Consider the following 22,108-nt stretch of genomic DNA (forward strand, 5'->3'; position numbering starts at 1 on the left):
AGGCGAATAACAGAAAGCCATTTGTTCATGAACTTACCATGGCTTTGATTACCCATCTTTTTTACTCTGTTACTACAGTCCTGGCTTCTGCCAAACATGGAGGCTAGAATCTGTATATGTGCCAGCACAATGACTCCTGTGTGTTCTATGGCAGTGAGGGTATATGGAGAGCAGCGTGTCTCAGCGAGGGCTTGTTGTTCTGCTAGTTGTTGGACAAGCTCGCACACAGGCTGGTGCGTAGGATAAGGACAACCGTGACGGCCATGTCAGGCTGTTGTCCTTTTCTTCTGCAATCTGATGTGTAGGAGGAAGTCAAACAGGCACAAGCACACACACATAGAAAGAAAGAAAAATCACACACAAGAGCATACACCCAAGTAAAACAGACTGAGCTTAGTCAGCCTCCAACTTAAGAGAACGGAGGTGTACAAAGGGAAATGCCAGGTGATCTTTGACTTTAAAAAGCTTCACATCACTCAGGTTAAATGCACGCCTTATGTAATATTTGACAATGACAGTGGAGCATGCATAAACAACAACAACAACAACAACAACAACAATTATTACAGTAAAAGCACATGATTAAAAAACAGGAAAAAGGGAAAAATGGTTATGCATTTATGCGACATATACCCTCTATTGTGATGACCATAGCAAATTGTGGTTCACTCAACCCAGTTTGCTAATCTAGTAAAGCGGTGTGAATCATAATTATTGCTCTGTCAAACAGTCATGTGGAGCTTTACATCTGCTGCTGTCCAGACTTCCCATCAGAGCTGCCCACTGAAAGCTGAAGGTTTAAAGCAGCAGGCGAGCATTCAACATATAACAACGTGAGCAGCGCTTCTGTTTAACTGATGAGAGAAACTAAATCGTTTACCTCATCACAGATGTGGGAGAACCTGCAGCAACTGTGAAGTGCATGCAGACAGCTGTGATTAGGCTTCTGTAATAAACCCTTAAGTGTTTAGATGTACTTAAGTTTAACACTCAGGCTAAGACAGACTAAGGTAAAAACAGAGAAGCATGGTAGATTGTTTTTGTTTTTTTAAAGGAGTTAAAATCATAAGCAACATGCTTGAATAGAAAGACAGATGATGTTTCAACCATGACTCTAGTAAATTCATATTGGTGACACAAAAGAGCAAATACTCGAATCATAATAGGAAACTACTAAATTTGATTTCACTAACAGAATTCTAAAACATCCCACACACATTTTCAACCCTGCAACAAAAAAAAAATCGACAATTTTAACACAGTTGGGTAGCTGCGATGAGTGTACCACCAATTCATTAAATAACCAAATGTAAAACAAGATCACAATCCACTTCTGCTTGTGTGTTTAACAAAGGCAAGAAAATATTTTTAGGGTGTTTTCACACTTTAACCTCTTGGTTTCGTATCCTTTCACACTAAGACAAATCCAAGTGAACAAATGTCCCACAGAAGTACACTCGGTCTGCTTACTGGCCTGAAGTGTCTCAGAAATAAGCAACAAAAGTAAATACAGGAAGACTGTTTTTGATTAGTGGATAAACAGAAAATCTACATTTATTTTATGCTACAGTTTGTGTACATCTATAGAACTTTTCCAACAGTCAGATTGCTTTATGTTCAAGGATGCAGCAGTTACTTCAAATATGTAATGTACGCCCGAGCTGGGTTAGATCGAGATGATGTAAGTGAACCCTTTTGGAGCTCAACTGGAACCAGACTGAGAGCACCTCCTCCAAAGGGCCATGATGCGGTTGTGCTGGTACCATTTTTCGCAAAAGAGCAAAATGAATCTGACTTCTAAATAACAAAGGTGTGAAAGAACATTGTGCTGTCAAAGTCAAGCTGCTTTCCCAATCCAAATGCACAGAGGAAAATAATAAAATGTCAAATCTAACCTTTTCTCCTACATACTAAGGATCTTCCCGTGGTTTGGAGCCATTCCATAATTTAGTGGATATAATCCAGAATGTGTGCAGTGGTGGCTAATTATCATTTGCACAGGTGAAATATTGGTCTTTTGGGACCAAGCAGAGAAACCTTTTCAGCTGATTAATGGCTTTACCTTCATGGAGGATAAAAAAAAGTCAAACTTTCTATCTACCCCCTCCCTAAAAAAAAGAAACAACCCCTTTCAGATAAAAAGAGAAGCAGGTATCCCATTTCAGGTAGTCAATAACACACAGTTGTTGTATCCATCTGATAGACAATACAGGATGTTAAACAAAAGGTCACAGTATCGTGCTGAATAATGTGCAGGTTCATGGCTGAAACTACTTCCCTTTAGGCAGCAAGTGTTAAGTTCCACATTAAAACCCTTCCCTGCTCTTTGTACAGAAAGATGACAGTGGATGAAACATATCACCTTGAGTAAGACTTAATACAGTAGAACTCAGGGCACAGATTACTGTGCAGCCTTCTTCCCCTACAATTAACCCAGCCACCCCACTGCCAGACACTCACACAGACATATCCCTTCTGTCTCCCTTTCTATCTCACTTCCTACATGCCTATATGTCTTTCATAATACTCCCTGCTTACGATCATCCTTTGACACTACCCTTGAAACACAATTCCTCAAAGGCACCATCAGCAAAGGTTTTTTTAAATACATCAGAGGGAGATCAAATTAGAGAAAGGGGCCGGGGTTGATGATTAATAGAAACAGACACGTGACAGTATGAAAGCCAGACGAATGTGCTATAGAAGAGAAATAGGAGGGTGAGAGGAGGGAGAACAAGGTATTGTTTGCTCACAGTGGTCCAGGGAGGCAAACAGCTGCCAGGGGAATACACAGGGACTCAAAAGCACAGTAGAGGAAAGGGGAAGAAATGGAGACCCTGCTGCGTACCCCTGACCCTAGAAACTGGGTTAAGAGGTTAGAGACACAGAAAGAGGCTCAGATAACAGTCCCTCAACACCTCCGCTCACATACTCTGTCTAGCTCTCTCTCACACACTGATCTATAAATACTATGTGCTATCAGCACTGCTGTTTCACAGTGCCCTGCAACTGAGCCCTGCCCCACATTCAGATCATACTGCTCATGCTAGAAAATACAAACCACTGAAGTCCTAATAATAACTTATTTGGTGAAAAAGAAAGCTAAACTAACCATTGATCTTCTAGGCAAACAATGTCTTTGCAATGGTGACTCAAAAAGTATGCAAATATTTGCATTTCTCAGCTCGCAGTGATACTGTGCTTTCATCCCATCGGAATCTGCTTTGACCTTAAAAGGAAGGTCAGTCGTGAGAGAAATAAAGGCATGAAGTTATGGGGGGAATGGAGTGACAGCTGTGTCTTCAGTACTGCCTTTTGGGTAGATGTGTGTATGACTCCGGAAAATAAGGAGCGGGAGAGGGGAAACTACTGACTGCTACAGTCTCACATTCTGCCAGTACACTGAAAGAGCCCACGGCAATAGATAAATGGGTGGTGTGGGAATACCTGTGTGGATGCGTCTTGGTTTTCCCCCCCGTTCAAAACAGGTGGGAAATACATGACAATGTAGAGGAGGGGAAAGTCTTTCAATGCATGTTTCAGTGTGCGCAGGTGCTTTTTTTTTACAATTATAATTATCCTAACAGTCACTGATCAAACTGTTATATCATTACGCCAAAATGGATGTTTTTTTGTTGCTTTTTTTTTAGCTAATTTGATTTAATAAATTAAAGTTTTCAAATTTCTGCTAGCAGAAAGCAGCAGAATATACAGTAATGTGAAAAAGTCTTAAGCCACTCCACATGTCTTTATATTTGGGTCCCAAGATATAACACTTTCTTGTATTTTTTTAGTGCTCTCGAGCAAAAGTTCTCCAGCCTTTTCACCAATTTTCCATCCAGTTCTTGTACCCGATCTTTTTCACAGGAATGCTTTTTTTTTGTTTGTTAAGCCACTAAAAACTGACCTATGAATCATTCAAGCATTAAAAAGGCACCTAACACAAAGGAGGAAATCATCCATCATGTTCATCGATGGGCTAGCCTCCCTAGAGCACTACATTACTGAAGCAGTTCGAGATCATCTTGACAGGAAATGGAAACAGAAGGCAGCCAAAGAAGAGCTTTGAATGTCTCAAGAATGCCTTGAGAACTATTGTTGAAGATTATTTAAAGAAATTAGAAGAAAGGCTGTGTTGAAGAATAAAGTTCATACCAAATGCTGACTTTCAAGATGTTATGTGTACATGTTTCAAATCGCTGCACGTAGTTCCCATCCTAGCAAAATATTAAGAAATGAGGGGTGACTCGAGACTTCTGCACAGTACTGTATATCTGTGAAGTGGCACATAAACTGCACTGCTGCAAAGGTTAGATTAGTGCTAATGAACCTCTGTTTGAAAGGTGCAAAGCAAACCTCCTCTCCCTAAGCTGAATGCTAATTCAGTATAAAATCTTCCAATTATGTTTCTGTATGCGTATCACAGATGTCACATTAGCTGCATGCTCATGCTCAGCTACACACAGTTTTAGTACCTGTGGTACCGAGATGTGGTTTGAGTGCGTGTGTGTGTGTGCATAAGCTTGTTTCTGTGTGTACACGTGTGCTCTTAGAGACTCACCAGTGAGGTTGGTGCGTGCACTGTAGGATCCCAGGTACCGCCCGTCTGTATTGGGTGTGTAACACTCAAACAGACCTTGGTCCTTGGCCTGTACTTTGGTGATGTGCAGCACAGCTGAGTCACTACTCAGCTTCTCCACAAAGATCTCCCCACTAGTCACCCTCTGGGAATATACGGCATAGGCATAGTTTTTCGTAGCTGTGCTCACAATGCGAATCTCCCGGTCTGGTACTGAAGGGAGGTACATGGACCATTCGAAGTTCTGCTCCGTCCCCTCTTTGTAGCCCGTCACGTTGCACCAGATGGTCACGTGTGAGCCTTCAGTCCGTACGAGCGGCCCACTCTGCACCGTTACCACTCGCTGAGCCACAGCGACACCGGCTAGAGATGGAGAGGTAGTGGGAGCAAGGGAGGAGTGGACAGGGTGAAGGCAGGGAGAGAGGAAAGAGAGAGCATAGGTTACAAAACTGCACTTTAAATATTTAGCATTAACAGAGTTTATGCCCCCCACATCTCCCAGGAATACAGAAACAGTGTGACATGTGCAACTAAGCATTCACGGGTGTGCTTACCAAGGTCGAGGTGTGCACACAGACTCACCTGAACGAGTTCTGAACACCAGTAACCACTTAGAAAAACGAAAAAGAAAAATCACAGTAGCTCACAGCTATAATCTAATCACGCTCACGGCAATCACACACACTCGCATGTTAACCCTTCCCCACAAGGACACCACCGCAGCTGTACTACACTGTGGTGAGAAGCAGCCATCTGGGAGTCAGGACGGAGGTCAGCATGAGCTGGTAAAATGCGTGTCAAGCTGTACAGACTACAGCTGGGGTTGAAACGGATAATAAACACTGGTTGGCTTGATGCATCCCTAATCTTTAGTCCACATCACGAGTAGAGGTGTGAGCAGACAAAGGATTAGAATCAAACCCATAAATCAGCTGGGTTTATATGATCAAACAAATTTATTTTGAACAACATATTGGTATCCAATATGTTGTTCATAATTTAGATTTATCCGGTACCAACATTGTTGGCTATTCTACTAGCCTGTCATTTGCTAAGAAGGTAGCTTTAAAACATCTCCCTCCTGGCTACACACTGCTCTCATTATAAACAAAAATAATTAGTGAACTAAACCATCACAGGGGACTGCAACAAACTGCGAGCAAACCAAGCCCTTGTCAAGACCGATTATTATCACTCTTTGTAGCCTATATTTAGGCGTTCAGCATATGTGAAGTTTGCCTTAACTCCTTATACACCCACACGCACACACACACACACACACACAAAACCACACATATCAAACACACACACAGAGAACATTCGCCATTCAGGGAACAACTACAAACATCCCTCTCATTGGGGCCAGAGACAACAGAGCATTTACACATACCCCCAAATCCAGACAGAGTGACAAGTACGCTGTTTCCTGTCTGCACAAGCAACTGGGGATTGCAGCTGTGTTTTCGTGTGTGGGTGCGTGTGTGTGTGCATGTAAGAAAGAAAGTCTGTAAGAGGCTGTGTCTGTAGGCACAATGCTCAGCATTAATAATTCACTAGAACAGCTTTTTAACTTTAACATCCTCACTCTTACCATAGTAACTTTCTCTCACACTTGCACTACACCCGTCCTTTCATTCACTGTGAGCGCAGGTCCATTAACACCCATGTTTGCCTGTCCAAGGTCAATCTTGTAGAAAAACAAAGGCCCTTTTGCAAATCGTGCTCGCAGAGTCCGCAAAACGTAGATGAACGGGAGGAAAAGTTACGATGATTTTGCTGTAGGAGAATACTTCCAATAGAGTCGGAGCAAGCATCGTTATCTAGATGAGGGGCTCGTGTGTCGTTTTGTTTTCCTTGCTTCCTGAGATTCCTGAACACCTTCCACAAATGAACAAGTTTTACAAATCTATTATTGTGAGTCCCTCACCTTAGTACTCTATGAAATCAGTTAGACTGAAGTGAAAACTGATTAAAATAATCATTCCTCAAGGCAAGGATTTCAAAATTGTACGCCCTCATAATTATGAAAGCAGCCACTGTAGATAGGTTGACCTTTTCTTCAAAGAGAAATGAAAAACAAAACGCAAAAAAACTCAAGTTAAATTGTTCAAACAGCACAATTATGTTGTGATATTATTGTGTTACTATAGAAACAAGATAAAAGTTCGGAATCTCATTGTAGCTTCCGGTAAGGTCACCAAGTCTTGCTACGTTCCTGTGCGAATATTATAGAAATACTATACAAGACTTGAAATGACAAAGTAGTGTTCCAATTCCACTATTAATAATGCTGCACTCGTAAGCAGTGTGTGTGGGGGTCATAAGCATATTGACATTTCGAATGCGGTCTTGAGTCATTTTTCATAACGCATCGACAATGCTTTATTTACACATTCAATCAATAACACACAACCCATTTAGGAAAGTCATATTTTGTTTGAACATGGAAATGGAAAGGAATACAAAAAAACAAAAAGTCACTAAGCAAAATATTTATCCCCAGATTTCTGTGGAGCCCCCCTGGGGGTCATGTGGTAGAGGAAAAATAATTAGAAGAGGATCCACAGAAATGGATTAATAAACCGCGCACACCAGTCAGAGAGGGAATTCAACATGTTTTCATTTATTATTTATTATATTTTCGTTAATAAACTTGCATATTTGTTTATCCAATTTGTATGCAATCTGTGCCGTCAGCTTTTTTCTGCTTATCTGCCAGCTTTGCACATCTTTTTGGACCTGCACATACTGCTGTACCACACTGCAATGAATCATAACCTGTTAAAAATTTGGCAACTGACTTTTACTTGATATAAAAAAATGTTTCTACAGAGAGAAAGCATTAAGCACTCAAGACAGAACGTCTACAATGAAATGTGCTGGCAAAATCTATCTGACCACAGCATGGAATGTAGTATGTAAGAGCAGGAGCCATCAGTAATGACTCAGACCTTGGTTCCCCCAGTGTTTCTTTGCTGTGATGTCAGTGTGCTAATCTGGCGGCACCCAGTCTACCCAAATCCAAGTCTGTACTGCTGCATTAGTGCTCCTCTCACCTAGAACTGCTGGAAACATATTACTCATACATCCAGAAAAAGAAGGAGGAAAAAAAACCCCAAAAAAAACAAACCATACGACTCATACTGTGCACTAAGAGCTTTCCTTCACTTGTCTCCTGTCATCCTCATGAAACAAGCTTCTCCTCATTTCTGATTACTCTCACTCCCTTCCCCCATGTTTCACCAATCATCAATCCTCCCCTTCGTCCTGCCCCTGCAGTCTCTCTTTCTCTGGATATTCCTGTCTCTTTTCTGTGCCTCACGCTTCTCTGCATCTTTTCAAGCAGGATTTAAGCAGCTCTGTGAAACTTCAAAGTGTCCATCGCTCTGCAGGCTGTTTAGAAAGGATGACAATGACAAACCAAACCCTGCAGACCTTCAACTGATCGCTCTATTCCACCACCCTTCCACAGTAATCCTGAGCCCCCCCCATCTCCCAACTTTTTCACCTCTGGCTGCGCTGCCTTGATCTCCAAGTGTCCATATTTGTTCAACAAGGCCTCAGATATTCTATTATTAACGCTCGTCTCCATCTCTGCATACCGCAGATGTCCTGCTTTGCTACCTTTTTCCTTCTCTGGTATTCCTTTCCTGTATCTCATACCTCATCATAGCTGGCCCATTGCTTCCCACACAACTTTGGTGCAAGCAAAAACATGTGTCCCACATCAGGTGATGAAGAATGACCACAAGCAAGCTGACCTTCCTGTTGATCGGTTGGAGGATATAGCAAATGGGAGCAAATGATTGCAAATGCGCGCGCGCGCACGCACACACACACACACACACACACACACACACACACACACACACACACACACACACACACACACACACACACACACACAGAGAGAGAGAGAGAGAGGGAGAGAGAGAGAGAGAAAGCTGCAAAGAGGATTAAGCTAAGAAGAAGGGGGGGTTAAACACTAATCCAATCATTCGTGGCCAGTGTCTTATTCTCAGCGGAAACAGCAGTGAGGCCACTCGCATTCATTCATACCTACACCTCACATCATCACTCTTCTATGACACATGATAATTATACACCTTGAAAGGTGTATAATAAAAAACACTGTAGGGCGTAAGTAATATAGAGGGCATTTTCACAGCGGTGCAAACACATGCTAATGTAGAGAACAGAGCTGTCCATCAATGACTCTCACTTTGCTTCAGTTTTTAATTACATACCCACACGTGTAAATACAGATTATATTCTATACGTGCACACAGGGACGCGCATAAAAAGTTTAAGCAACCTAACGAGGATCAGCCTAACGTAGTTCCTTCATCCCAACCGCAGTCAGGCTGTACAATACCCACACAGTATAAATACTGTTTAAAAATGATGTATATTATTATCACTTCCACTGTACTTTACGTATATATCAAAAAGAAAAATCTTGGTGTATTTTACTGTATATAGTAACCATCTGCATCTTTAATTCACCTGTTCTTCCCTTTTGCTGCTGTAACAAGTGAATTTCCCCAGTGTGGGACTGAATAAAGTATGTCTCTGTTTATGATATAAAGGTGAGGCGTCAGCCTTGCTTTACTAATATAATATATGAGGTTAAATTACTGTGAATTCATAACACTTGACTGCTCTAATACAAAAAAAATAGATTAGACTCCTTGTAAATGCATTTATTCAATTGCCTTATTCGGAGTGAATAGATACTATCAGATTTTCTCAGCGAGAATAAAAGCTCTGGCTGTTTCACATCAGAGGTTTTTATATTTCTGTGTTTGTTTTGTTAAGAGTTTTACTTCTCTCACTTGAAGCAGGTTGTTTCTAAAGTGGAAGAAGGTGGTCACAACTCCAAACATCCATCCATCCATTTTCTTAACCTGTTATCCAATTCTATGTCGCATAGGGGCTGGAGCCTATTTCAGCTGTACACCCTGGATAGGTCGCTACTTGATTACAGGGCTAACACGTAGAGACAGACAATCATTCACGCTCACATTCGTACCTATAGCCACTTTAGAATCACCAGTTAAAATAACCTACTGAGAGCCCACACAGGCACAGAGAGAACATGTGAACTCCACTCTACCACAACCCTACTGTATAGCTCCAATCATTTCTTGATGCAGACGGAAGACTTTTTTGTTGTTCTTCAGTAGCGATAGAAGTCAAGGCGTGACAATATATGTCCACAATAATGATGACATCACATTACACTGATTCTGTGATACTGTATTCACTGCAAGAAAATCATCTCTATAACTGAAGGAGTAAAAAGCAGCCTCAAAAAGGCAAAAAATTATTTTTTTACCCTCTGCACAATTGCATCAATGACTTTATGTATTATTATTATTTAATTTTAATAACGTGTCAGTTGAACCTCTCAGTTCCCTGATTAGCTTCTCCCCCCACTGACTGCTGTTTCCCCTCTGTGAGTTCCTTGTTTTTCTTCACAGCTGCCACTTTTTCAAGTTGGTTTACTTGTGTTTACTTCACCTTCAATCATTTGGTAAACTCCACCACAAGAAATCATGAAATATTGACTAATAAGGTTGCAACTTAGCATGAATTATTAATATTACAGGGAGATACGCAATGCATAAAACTAAATAAGTTCTGTGACTATTTTAGTTTAGCGCACAGTGGTTTGAATCTTAAACTGGGATTATAGCCAGTGTTTGAGATACTGCCGGCCCTTAAACTTCACCTCAATGCTTTTTGGCAAAAACTATTTAGGAAAGTTGAACAGGGGACCGTCTAATGATTCAGCGAAACACGACTTAAACATATGAACATGCTACATATAAAAAAAAAGTGCTCTACATCAGTGTCCAGTTTGCCCAAGGGAGGTTCAAAATGATCCAGAGTAAGGCAGCAATAAGAAGAGCAAAGGATTACACGGGGAGCAGAGGGAAAAAAAGAGCGGAAGGGGAAGAACGGTTGCCTCCAGGTTGCAGAACATTACAAAATGCACAAAGCTTTTGAATATATATTTTACACCTTGGGGTTTGGACCCCCTTTTGCCTCAGGAGCTGATGATGTAAATCTTCTGTTCCACAATATCCCAAAGGCGCTCAATTAGATTGAGATCTAGTGACTGTGGAGGCCATTTGAGTACAGTGAACTCATTGTCATGTTGAAGAAAGCAGTTTTAGATGGTTTGAGCTTTGTGACATGATGCAATATCCTGATGGGCGTAGCATTCAGAGCATGGGTACACTCTGGAGCTACACTTTCATGTTTTTAATGCCTAATTCTGATCCAACCATCTGAACGCTGTAGCAGAAATCGAGACTAATCTGACCAGGCAACATTTTTCCAATCTTCTAATGGCCAATTTTGGTGAGTCTAGCCTTAGTTTCCTGTTCTTAGCTGATAGGTGAAGCGTCTGGTGTAGTCTTCTGCTGTGGCAGTCTGTCTGTTTCAAGGTTAATCACTTTTTGTATTCAAAGATTCTCTTCTGCATACATTGGTTTTAACAAGTGGTTATTTGAGTTGCCGTTGCCTTCATATCAGCAGTCTGGCCATTTTGCTTTGGCATCAACAAGGTATTTTCACCCAGAGAACTGCTGCTCACTTGAGATTTTCTCATTTTCAGACCATTCTCTGTAAGCCCTAGAGATGGTGGTGCAGGAAAATCCCACTAGATCAGCAATTTCAGACTCAAACAAGCCCATCTGATCCTAACAACCATGCCATTCAAGGTTGCTTAAACCACCTTTCTTTCCAGTTCTGGTGCTCAGATTGAACTTCATCAGGTCATCTTACCGTTGTGCACATGTTTAAACGCATGGCCTAAATGCTGCCATGCAATTGGCTACTTAAATATCTGTATTAACCTGAGTGAGTGTGAGTGTGTAGGCATGCTGCTAAATAATGTGCTGCCATTTGTGTTACAGAAAGAAATAAAGACCAAAGAGCGATGACAAATATTTTCCTGTCCACTCTTCCCTGCACTCATTAACCATACTCCAAAATCACTCTGTATATTTCTCCCTCTAGGCCCCTGAAAGCATTTGACCCTGTTAACATCATTACCAGAGACAGCAAGAGTGCCAAAGACACAGAGAGATTCCAAGATGAGGCAAAACAGAAGGAAAGAAGATCAATGAAGAGAGATTTTTTTTTAATGCAAGAGGGGCACATTAGCAGTCAGTAAGGGTATGATCACAATACAAATTCTAGCTTCTTTCTCAAAACTGTCCAACAAAATAAACCTTTACATGCTAAATCATATCGTGCGCCGCAAAGAGCACGAATTGTATTTTTGTAATGCCTCTTACGTGAAAGTGTCTGTGCAAAAGAAATGTGATTTAACAGACTAAAATTCTTCACGTTGCCTCTGCAGAATAAATTTAACATTCGGCTTGTCAGGCTTTCCACATGGCACTATGTAATCATCCAAATGTAAACCCAGCAATAGATTGATGACAATACCCGACTTTATTTCCTATAGTTTTCTCATCGTATTGGAGAGACTCTAGACAGCATCGAATATTGCAATTCAAGCCTCGTCCTCTTACTCCTCTTGCCATCCGTGTCGTTCCTGCAGCGATAATCATGGCGTGTGTCAGATTGTAGAAGTCGCTGCAGCAGGGCTGTTTTTAAAAACCTCTGACCCTTGTTCCAGCTTCAGAATCTTTAATATTGACAGCCTCATTTATTAAGTGGGAGCATCTTATCTTTTGTACTTAAGTGAAAAACTAAATGTTTTCCCTCAAGGCACTGTCGAACAAACATCTGAGTGATAGGGAGAGATGGCTAAAAAAAAAAAAAGAAGAAAGAAAAAGCAAGTGTTACGTCTTCCACGAGAGGTCAGTTACATAGGCCGGCTGGTCAATCCAACTGCTGACGAACAGCTACAACAACTGCCCATTACACCCACACACTTCTAATCACAGCGACAACGACAGAGTACAGGATGTCCACGGGGTTGGTAGAACAGCAGTTCAACTGTATGTCACCATCTTGTCTTTGTATGTGTCAAGTAAAGAGACAGAGGTGATGTTAGTAGTACATAGGAAATGATTGCAAGACTTAAAAAAGACTAATAATAAATAACAGATACACAGGGCCGAATTCACTAAGGGGTAGATGTGTTAAATGGAAGAAAACAAAGCCAGAGGGCAAGAAGAGGATCAGAAGTAAACTAACTCGCACATTTTCGTATATACGTAAGTGAATAAGTGTGCACTTCAATTCTGTGTACACATTTATGCTCCCTCTAAACTTTGCACGCAAAGACTTCACAGGCAAGTACCTTGTGTAGTGTTATTTAGTTCTATTTTTATTTCGTATATATAAATTTTTTTTTCGGGGGGTGGGGGGAGAGAGAACAAGTGAGACGGAGCCAATTTTTGGGAGAGATTGTTTGACATTCCGTGAAATACAAATGTGTCCGTGTGTGAATGAATACTTATTTGCTTTCCTGCTCTTTCAGGAGACCTGAGGTAAACGTGGTGAGCAAGATCGCAGGCAGCAGCCAGTTAGGTTAGTCTGACTGTCCGGTTATAACAACCAATAAAGCTCACAAATAAAAACAAGTTATATCCTTCAAACCGACGTGTCATAAAAGAAGCCCAAGTTGCAGTTTTCCAGAAAGTTATGTGTTACATCCTTTATTTAAAAAATATATATACATCTATGCTATGCATTGTCTAGACAAATAGCCATTGGATCCAATCTTCTATCTGGATTCAAAGACAATAGATCTTTTTTTTTTTTTAAATGCCATTCAAGTCTCACTGCATTCAAATCAATCATGCTATAGTCTCCATTTCTGTAACTCCCAACCAATTCTCAAATCTCGGTGTAAACTAGGACTCCTGCTTTGAATCACACCTGGGTCATGCTGTCCTCGCGCCTCACTATGCTAACTAGTTCTAATTTATGGGCCTCCTGGGCTGTAGCAGTCATGACCTCACCTGCGCTGTTGCTCGTAACAGCTGGTGAGACCAGGATGGAAGCCGAGGGGGGTTCCTAATTCCTACTTCTGCGTCAATATGGTGCTGAATGCTCGAAGTGTGAGTGGCCACTACACTATAAATGGAACCAAGCATTAAGGATACGCCTGCTTAGCTGAAATGTAATTTTTCAGTGTGTGGGCTAATTCATATTTTCTCCTCTCCATTTCCGGTGCTGGCATTATTCGTCAGTAGTGTCAACAGCGCAGAGCAGATCATAATCTATCCTTCTCGACAGAACAGCTGCCTCTTCATCCTCCCTCCTACACCCTCAGCTGCTTCGCCTTCTTGTTGGACCACGTCGGAAAAAGAGCTTTTAAGTTTTATTGTTTTATCCGGAGAGATCATACGGAACGGATAATCAACACACAGTCACTACTGTGACATACACAGCTAGAGCAGTAGCTTGACATATAAATTTAATTAAAACCTTAAACGTGTGCGTGAAGGTCATTCCTTAACAACGGCGCATAATGATTAAAAACAGAGCTGGCTAGTAATGCTTTGTCTTCCACGCTCCAGCCAAGGCTACAGCAAATTCAAAGGAACCTATTATGCAGGCATTTCCTAATTTCTGTCATAAACCTGTATAATAGTGGATGCTCATAAACTCTTTCCCCGCCAAAGCATTGTTTACCAGTGACTCCCGAATCGCTAATGAGTCAAGGTGTCTTTACTCTATGATTTATATCACAAAAAAAAAAAAAAAAAAAAAAAAGGAGCAGAAAGTTGGATTTTTAACACATCGCATGACATAATTGCTGTAACATGTAATTACTGGTGATGATGGTGTTTAATGTGGTCAAAGTATCAGTTACTCACACCAGCCTATGTACAAGCAATCCCTGTGACCCAAAAGCTTCAAACTTCCCTAAATGTTTGGTTCCCCTTATTTTTTCCTACTCTTGGCTCACAGATGATGACAGAGAGCGTCCTAATATGGTCATCTTGGTTCCAAGGGAAAGCCAATCAGAAGACCGTTAACTTGAAAAGGAGGGGGAAAGGGGCTGCAACAATATTAAAGATAATGCGAGCAGAGTCTAAGAATAAAAATATGCCGTTGGAAATTATATAAATATAACAGGTCCACATCAGGTGTTTGAAATGCTTTTCTGGAAATGTGCGACTCCTGAATTATGGAATCTGGGTTACTGAAAGGCAGGGTAAACACATACAGTGTAACAGATGGCTACAGTCACTGTAGACTGATGAACAGAACTTGAAGGAGGACCGTCTGTGCCACATTGAGGTGTCTACATTAATAGCTGAAAGTGACAATTTTTCCATGGCAAATACAGCCATAATTCCAACTACTGTTTGTCACTGTGAGGAAGACAAAGGCGTCTGGACAGAGGACAGAGGTAGTCTGTCTGGGCCAATCATTTCTACGTGCACACACGAACACACCTTCAGTGCACTTAGTGCTTCCATCTACACCCCACCCCAAATGCATTAACTCTATGTGGACACCTGCTACCACACTAACCTCCTCTTCCCCAACCCCCCAGTCATAACCAACCTGATTCCCTCCTCCCAACCCCCCACCTGCCACCCCACACACACACACACACACACACACACACACACACACACACACATCCCCCACCCGGTCTGAATGACAAAGCATTGCGGTCTCAGAGCTACGCCCAAACCAAGCTATTCCTCCAGAAATAAGACTAAAGGAAATATATAAATAATAATAAAGCTGTACACAATATATGCAGTCGTGACTAACTCTTACAGAAGAGTCGAATGTTCACGTTAATTGTCGCAAAAGAAAATGTAGCTATAAAAATCGCACAGCTATCTCTGGTCATTATCCATCTTGTACTTGTGTACAATTATGCCTGACAGCTGCGTCTACTTTATGTACACTGGTTAGGTTTGGGTTTTTTTGTATGACTGGCAACTTGCTATCAGTTCCCACGTTTGTGCATTAAGCCGCAGATTGGAAAGAAAACTAATTAACTATTAATTACTCTACTTCAAACAGACTTTTTCTGCCATTGTCAGTCATTTTGCCTCTCAGGCAATGAAAGACATGCGCTTGTAAATTCATGCATTTATGCATAAGCAATTAGACACACAAACACACACATACACACGCCAGCACATCTTTGGTTTTATGTGTAAAAGCGAGCGCCGTAACAGAACATAGCGGTAAAGTGAGTCAAGCGCTTTTTGCGAGGGGAATGTTGAAGGCAAAGAAACGTTAATATAGACATTTAATTATGCGCACGTGCTTCTTTAAACGCGGGCATAGAGATGAGTGTCTGTCAGACGATGAGGACGTGGGGGTGGGGGGAGTGGTCGCCATAGTTACAGCGCCTGGTGTGCATCCCACCCGCGTGGGATCTGCTTGGGTGGAGGATCAAGCAGGGAGCAGGGGAGTGTAGCAGCGTGGAAGGACAGCAACTCAGTACTGTGGGTACGTGTGTGTGTGTGTGTGTGTGTGTGTGTGTGTGTGTGTAGGAGTGAAGTGGAATCCTCTTGTCAACCAGCCATCATGACTCCTAACACAGAAAACGGGAGGAGTCGGCAAAACCCCCAGGGATTTGGGGTGGGGGTTTGTTGGTCTTATAACTAAGCAAGAATGGTGCATGTAAATACACCCACTAAATGCGATTGTTAAACTTAGCACCTTCCCCTGAAACTCCAAAGATAAATATCTGGTTTGGATCACACTTGACGGCAGTTTCTAATTAGTGCTCTTTGAAGAAGGGGTGGGCTGGGCACAGTATTGTTTAAAATGAGTGGGGGATGGAGGTCAGGGGCTATTCACTGGAGGAGGAGGAGAAGCAGGAGGAGAAGGAGGGGGAGGCATGCTGGAGTACCTTTTAAGCGTGTGAGTGAGGAGAAGCAGGGGCACGTATGCAAATCAGCTCCAAAGAACACTTAAACAGTTTACAAACTCAATGGCTAAAGGGATGTAGTTGGGATGTTATCGCAAAGCACGAGATTGGATCTGAGGCGTGAATAAGCGAACAGGCCCGGGAATGAGAATGTGGCAGAGTTATGATGTAAGGAAAGGCCTGACAGTTTACCAGAGATACCGCAGCAGAGTTAAGATCAGACACAAAGCAGACGCTGCCTCTTCTCTGTCTCCAGCTCCAGCCACTTTCCTCATTCGCCGTGGCAGGCAGGAAGTCTCCTACAAGAACTCTGGTTGTCTTCAGTCACTTATCTCCCCATGTTGGAGAGAGACAACTCCGATGTGGGTCATGGGGAGGTGGGGGTACATATAAGGAACTTTTGTTTTAAATGTATTGTGAGCACTAGAAGTTTGCTCAGTTTCCTGATGTTTTCTGGATGTTCCCTTAGAAGGAAACATGAGTTTAATTGCAGCTTTTCACCACTCAGACGATGCAGACAGGAGGGCGAATGACAACAGACAACACTGGTGTTGTAGGTCTGTGAAGGTTTTCAGTCATCCAGGTCATGGTGTTGTAGGAAAACTCTGGTCACAATTGGGTGCGAGCAAATGGGTAGTAGACTGGCGTCTACTACAGGGCAACAATTCCTTGGCCTGAGGACATGCATACCAGCCAGTATCTGACTTGCTTTTAGGTACACATGACACAGGAAGTTCCCAGAAGACAAAACATTTCCATACTGGCACAATCACAAAACACCACTCATGCAGCTCTATTGATCCATGCCTAATGAGACATCTCAGTCATAATGTTGACCGACGAATAGCTTCTGTTGTCATTATACATCCCAACTTTAATGAATATTTACTGGGAACTTATCACACAGTTTGTGGATGATAGCCAAGCTGTCAGTCTTGTTTCTGCTTTGGTAGTCCCCCCCCCCTCTGTCGAGTTAACAATGTTATGATATGAAAAAACAATAGCACAAAAGGCATCCTGTCATGGGTATACACAAAGAGATGGGTCTGGTGTTTATGATGCAAACAAGCGTGCGTGCAACTACAGAATACAGCAGGCACAGAAAATAACAAGGGGAGCAAACAGCGCTGCAATCAGACAGCTGCACAAGCTCGTATTCCCCCTAACAGAGAGAAATTGGTCCTCTGACTCTGGCGACAACAGCAGGAAAAAAAATAATAATAATGAGGAACAAATCTTGGGACTCGCACCAAAAATTCCCATACCATAAACATAGATCAGCTATGCAAACAGCTAGCCGATGAGTTATTGCTTTCTGCCTCAGTGTCTAGACGGCACTGTCTCTTGTGTCAGCTGAGGCTTAAACACACATGAAATGCATTCCCCCGTGCTGTAACAGCTGACTCAAGGTGCTCAGCATGAGGACGCACTGGTTTGACCGCAAACAAGCTGTAATGCGCGTAATTTTCGGGTGGGGGGCTTTCAGCTGTTGTTCTTATTCGGGACAGAGGAGAGGCGGGGTGTGCATCAGGGAGTGGCACGACAAACTTTGAATCCCAACAAAATTTGAAATGCCTGAGTCAGCATCAGTGACATTAGCATGGTCCTTGAAAGCGTGGGAGTATAATGGATCACATTCAATGTGTATAATCTGTTTAATGAGAGAAGATTACATTTGCAAAAGATGTGTTGTGAAAATATACTTATATGATCAAGGATTACTTTCAAATGTGTCCATTTTTCATGAAAAGCATTGTTATTAATTGATGATGATGATTAATAATGTAACAATACTGCTTCTGTAAGGATAATTTGAATGAATCAAGAATAAAAGATGAATATCCAAGGACTTTTCTTTTTGCTCTTAATATAGATGGTTGAGATGGTTAAAAACAGAAAAAAAAACATGAAACATTTTGTGGTTTTATCAATTTTTCTACTAAAAAGAAACTTTTTTTCCAGTAAATCAAGTATTCCTCTGACAACTTTTGTTTTTGACAATTTTATTTATCATTATTATTATATTAATGACGCAATGATGTAGCATCTTACTTCTCCTCAAAGGGAACCCATTATTATAGTAAAAAAGACCAAGATTTCAAATAATGAGTGTAATTCTTACAAGCTTGAAAGTCAACACAGGCACAATAACTGGACTGAAATTAGTGAAAACACAGCCAATGTCCAGAGAAAAACTTTGAAATTCCTTCAGAAAGTCTGGTGAACAATTGCTCAAGAACACCTTAAAAAATCTACACGAAAGTCTGGCTTCATGTCTCCATATAGAGAAATGACTGAGGTCTTGGGACTTTTGCACAGTAGTGTATCTGCTGTTCAAATCTTCTGTTTGCAAGAATAAAGTTGGCTTAAAAGGGAGGATGACTCTGAAGAGGTGTGATTTAAAATGACACAAAGATTCTGGAAAAGAAAGTAATGGGTCCCCTTGAAACCTGCATCATAACATCACTTATAACAGTTATGTGCAATTGTCTTGATGAGTCAATTTCATATGCAAGATTCCTAATTTCTTTCTCTGTTAATTATACAGTTTGTTCACATTAAGAAATGCAAACATTGTAATGAGCTTGTCTGGAATGAAAAATAAGATCAAAGTAGAACTACTTTCAAGCATTTGCGACAATTGTCACGGCACCATATGGACAATCAAATCTGCACTTGAATGGCTGCAAGTACCGCCCTTCTATTTCTGTTAAAAACACAGGGGGGGGAAAAAGGAACACTACACATTAGATATGTCTAAACTGATAATGAGCTTATAAGTACCTTCATTTTCTTTGATTGGGCCGGTTTTAGAGGGCCAGCTTGATAAAGGGTCGGCTGATAAGCTCAAAGTTTGATGGTGCTACAACAAGTACTTAAAACTTTTCTCTTTTCGATCAATAGCACTGTAATGAGCCTGGATAACAGGCTATGGTTTCAGTTTCTCTACAGACTTGAAACAAGTGATCAAAAAATAGCATCAAAATCCTCATAAGAGAAGAAGGGAGATGGCTCAAAGGAAAAAAGAAAACAGCCACCACACACACCACCACCATACCATCACTTTTGAAAGTTTTACTTCCTCCACTAAAACTTCATATTTCTGCTGACCTTTTTCCCCAAAGGATATCATTTCTGCTTTTTTTTTTTAATGTGTTTTCCTTACAATCCTAATACCAAAAGGAAGAGACTGTTGAGTGAATGAAGCTCCATTATTACACTCCAGTAAGGACAATTTACTGTAGTCAGACCTGAAAAGCTACTTGGCCGTGTTTAAAAATGAATGCAGACAATACATGATTAGCATGCCAATGTGTTAGGGGAAAAAAAATTAAAAGGTGAAGAAAAAGATAGAAAAACACTAAAGTCACAAAACTGTGATGCTACAGCAGGGTTATACGTTTAATCTTTTGTAGCAAGCTACGTTCAAGTGCTCCCTCTTAAGGGCCCACCGCAGCCGCTAGACCAGCATATCTGAGCTATATAGCACACTTGATAGGCCAATGTGTAAACCACAAATGCTTAAACCATTATAGTATAGATCCACTTCTTCATAGTTTGTAAGGGATGAGCTAAAACATAAATCATTGGTATAGAGTTTGTAGTGCCTGATATGAGACCTGATTTTATCGATGTTACATAGCTATACTAGGTATACTACACGTTAAAAACCTGTATTACTCCCTTCCCATCCCCATAACTAACCGTCTCATGCAGGTTTATGCAAATTCATTCATAACGCGTTTAAGTGTCATGAGAACAAGGTAAAAACAGATCTTGTTATGCAAGTTGGAAGAGATATTCGACAAATACAGAGATACAAAATGTGAAACACACACACAGGCGTCAGGATTTTGCGCTAAACAGTGTGAAGCTGCTCTTAGACGAGCTCAACAGAACCAATGGCAGCTCATCAGAACCAGAGCATCCACTGGCCGCTCTTCTATCAACCCAGTAAACGGAAACCACTGAGGCATTTCGCAGTTAAACTTGACAGCCTCGCACATATCACACTTCCAGTTTAGTTACATAAACTGGAACATGTTGGATAGCAAGTTGGCTGCCCGGTTTCAAACACACTCACACAAACAGAAGAATGCCCGCACAAAGCACACACACTTTTACACCAAAAGCATGACATCTTTCTCGCTCGCTGAAGGAGAGAAGGAAGACATTCTGTTTGTAAAGCTAATAAATATTCGTTCCTTCAGGCGACTCCTTTTATAAGCTTTATATCATATACCCTGGTGCCACAAATAAACACACACACACACACAGACACACACACACGTACCTGGTTGCAAACTCAGCAGCATAAATAAGCCAATATAAGATTTGCCTGCCAAAAGAATGTGTAAGTGGCACCTCTGTCTTTAATAATGACTGATACAGCCTTCATCTATCACAGCTGTCAGCCATCTTTATTATGTTCTTCCTTATCACACACACACACACACACACACACACACACACACACACACACACACACACACACACACACACACACACACACACACACACACACACACACACACAAACAAACAAGCACTAAAACATAAAAAAAGTAAGTTCAAACATGTGCTTGCTGACACACTGTGAATGAATCACACAGCTGATCACACACCGCCAGACAAGTACCTCTAACCTACCACAGCTGCTTGTGTATGCAAGTAGATGACAGATAGACAAATGATATGAAAGTATGTGGCAGTGCATATGCTAGTGATGCATTATCAATATAGCAATACCAGTGCTGCTAATATGAAATATAAGCATATTTTTCCTTCAGACACGTTATTTAGTTATTTAGTTCATGGCTCTGATGGCTCTAAAATTGGAGGACAGGTATAGAATTTGAAATCATTGTGAACAGAAATGATTCAAGTAAAAAAATTTAAAAAGTTCCTGATGCCATCATGCTGATTTAAATTACCACTTCTATTTTGGAATAACTGAACTTGACTGCTTGCCAGTTGATTGCCACCCCAATATTTTTTTTCTGTCTTCTCGAGGGGGATTGGTTTATAATGTCAGCTAACAGTGAAAAATACCAATCACAAGTTACCAAAGCCTAAAGACATGTCATGCTTTTGTTTGACTAGCAGTCTAATCCCACAGACATTGTTTACAGAACAATCAGAATAGTCTGAAAAGACTCCAATTTAAAGAGCCAGAGCCAGAGAATTTGCACTTTTGTTAACACACTGGTTCCAGATAATTTACTCTGAGTCTATAATTTTTCAGTTGTGGTGATTTTCTGCCTTTGGTTTGGACTACGTCCCAGTTGTCAGGTTCACATTACTGATAATGTTGGCAATAATAGCATTAGTATCATGTTAAACACTGTTACTTCAACAAGAGCCACACAGACAGTTGTTACATTTTACTGTCTCCCTCCTTGCACCCAAAAGCTTCTTCGCCACCTCAAAGGGCTTCCAAATTGAATCATGATTATGCAACATGAAAACCCCTCTCTTATCCCTTTTTACCACCGATATCTCATCTGTACTGTGACCGTGTGAAGGCCAGCGCATCTCACATTCGAATTGGGAAACCTGCACAGAGGTCTGATCCTAGTGAAAGTGACTCACGATGTGCTGAAAGGGGATGAGAAGCAAGGCACAGGCTGGTAAGCCAAGTGGGGGCCTCCAGCAGGCTGACTTCCACTCCCACTCCCGCACGCCCCC

General features: G+C 41.3%; 1 protein-coding gene across 1 annotated transcript in view; it reads right to left on the minus strand.

Moving 5' to 3' along the window:
- Positions 1 to 22,108, minus strand: part of igsf3 (immunoglobulin superfamily, member 3) — an 80,030-nt gene that overhangs the window by 56,104 nt on the left and 1,818 nt on the right. The window contains exon 2 of the mRNA XM_004557868.4: positions 4,562 to 4,942. Within this exon, the coding sequence (XP_004557925.3) occupies positions 4,562 to 4,942 (381 nt within the window). The remainder of the gene's footprint in view (positions 1 to 4,561; positions 4,943 to 22,108) is intronic.

This window comes from Maylandia zebra, linkage group LG16, assembly GCF_041146795.1.
Source record: "Maylandia zebra isolate NMK-2024a linkage group LG16, Mzebra_GT3a, whole genome shotgun sequence".
NCBI lineage: Eukaryota > Metazoa > Chordata > Actinopteri > Cichliformes > Cichlidae > Maylandia > Maylandia zebra.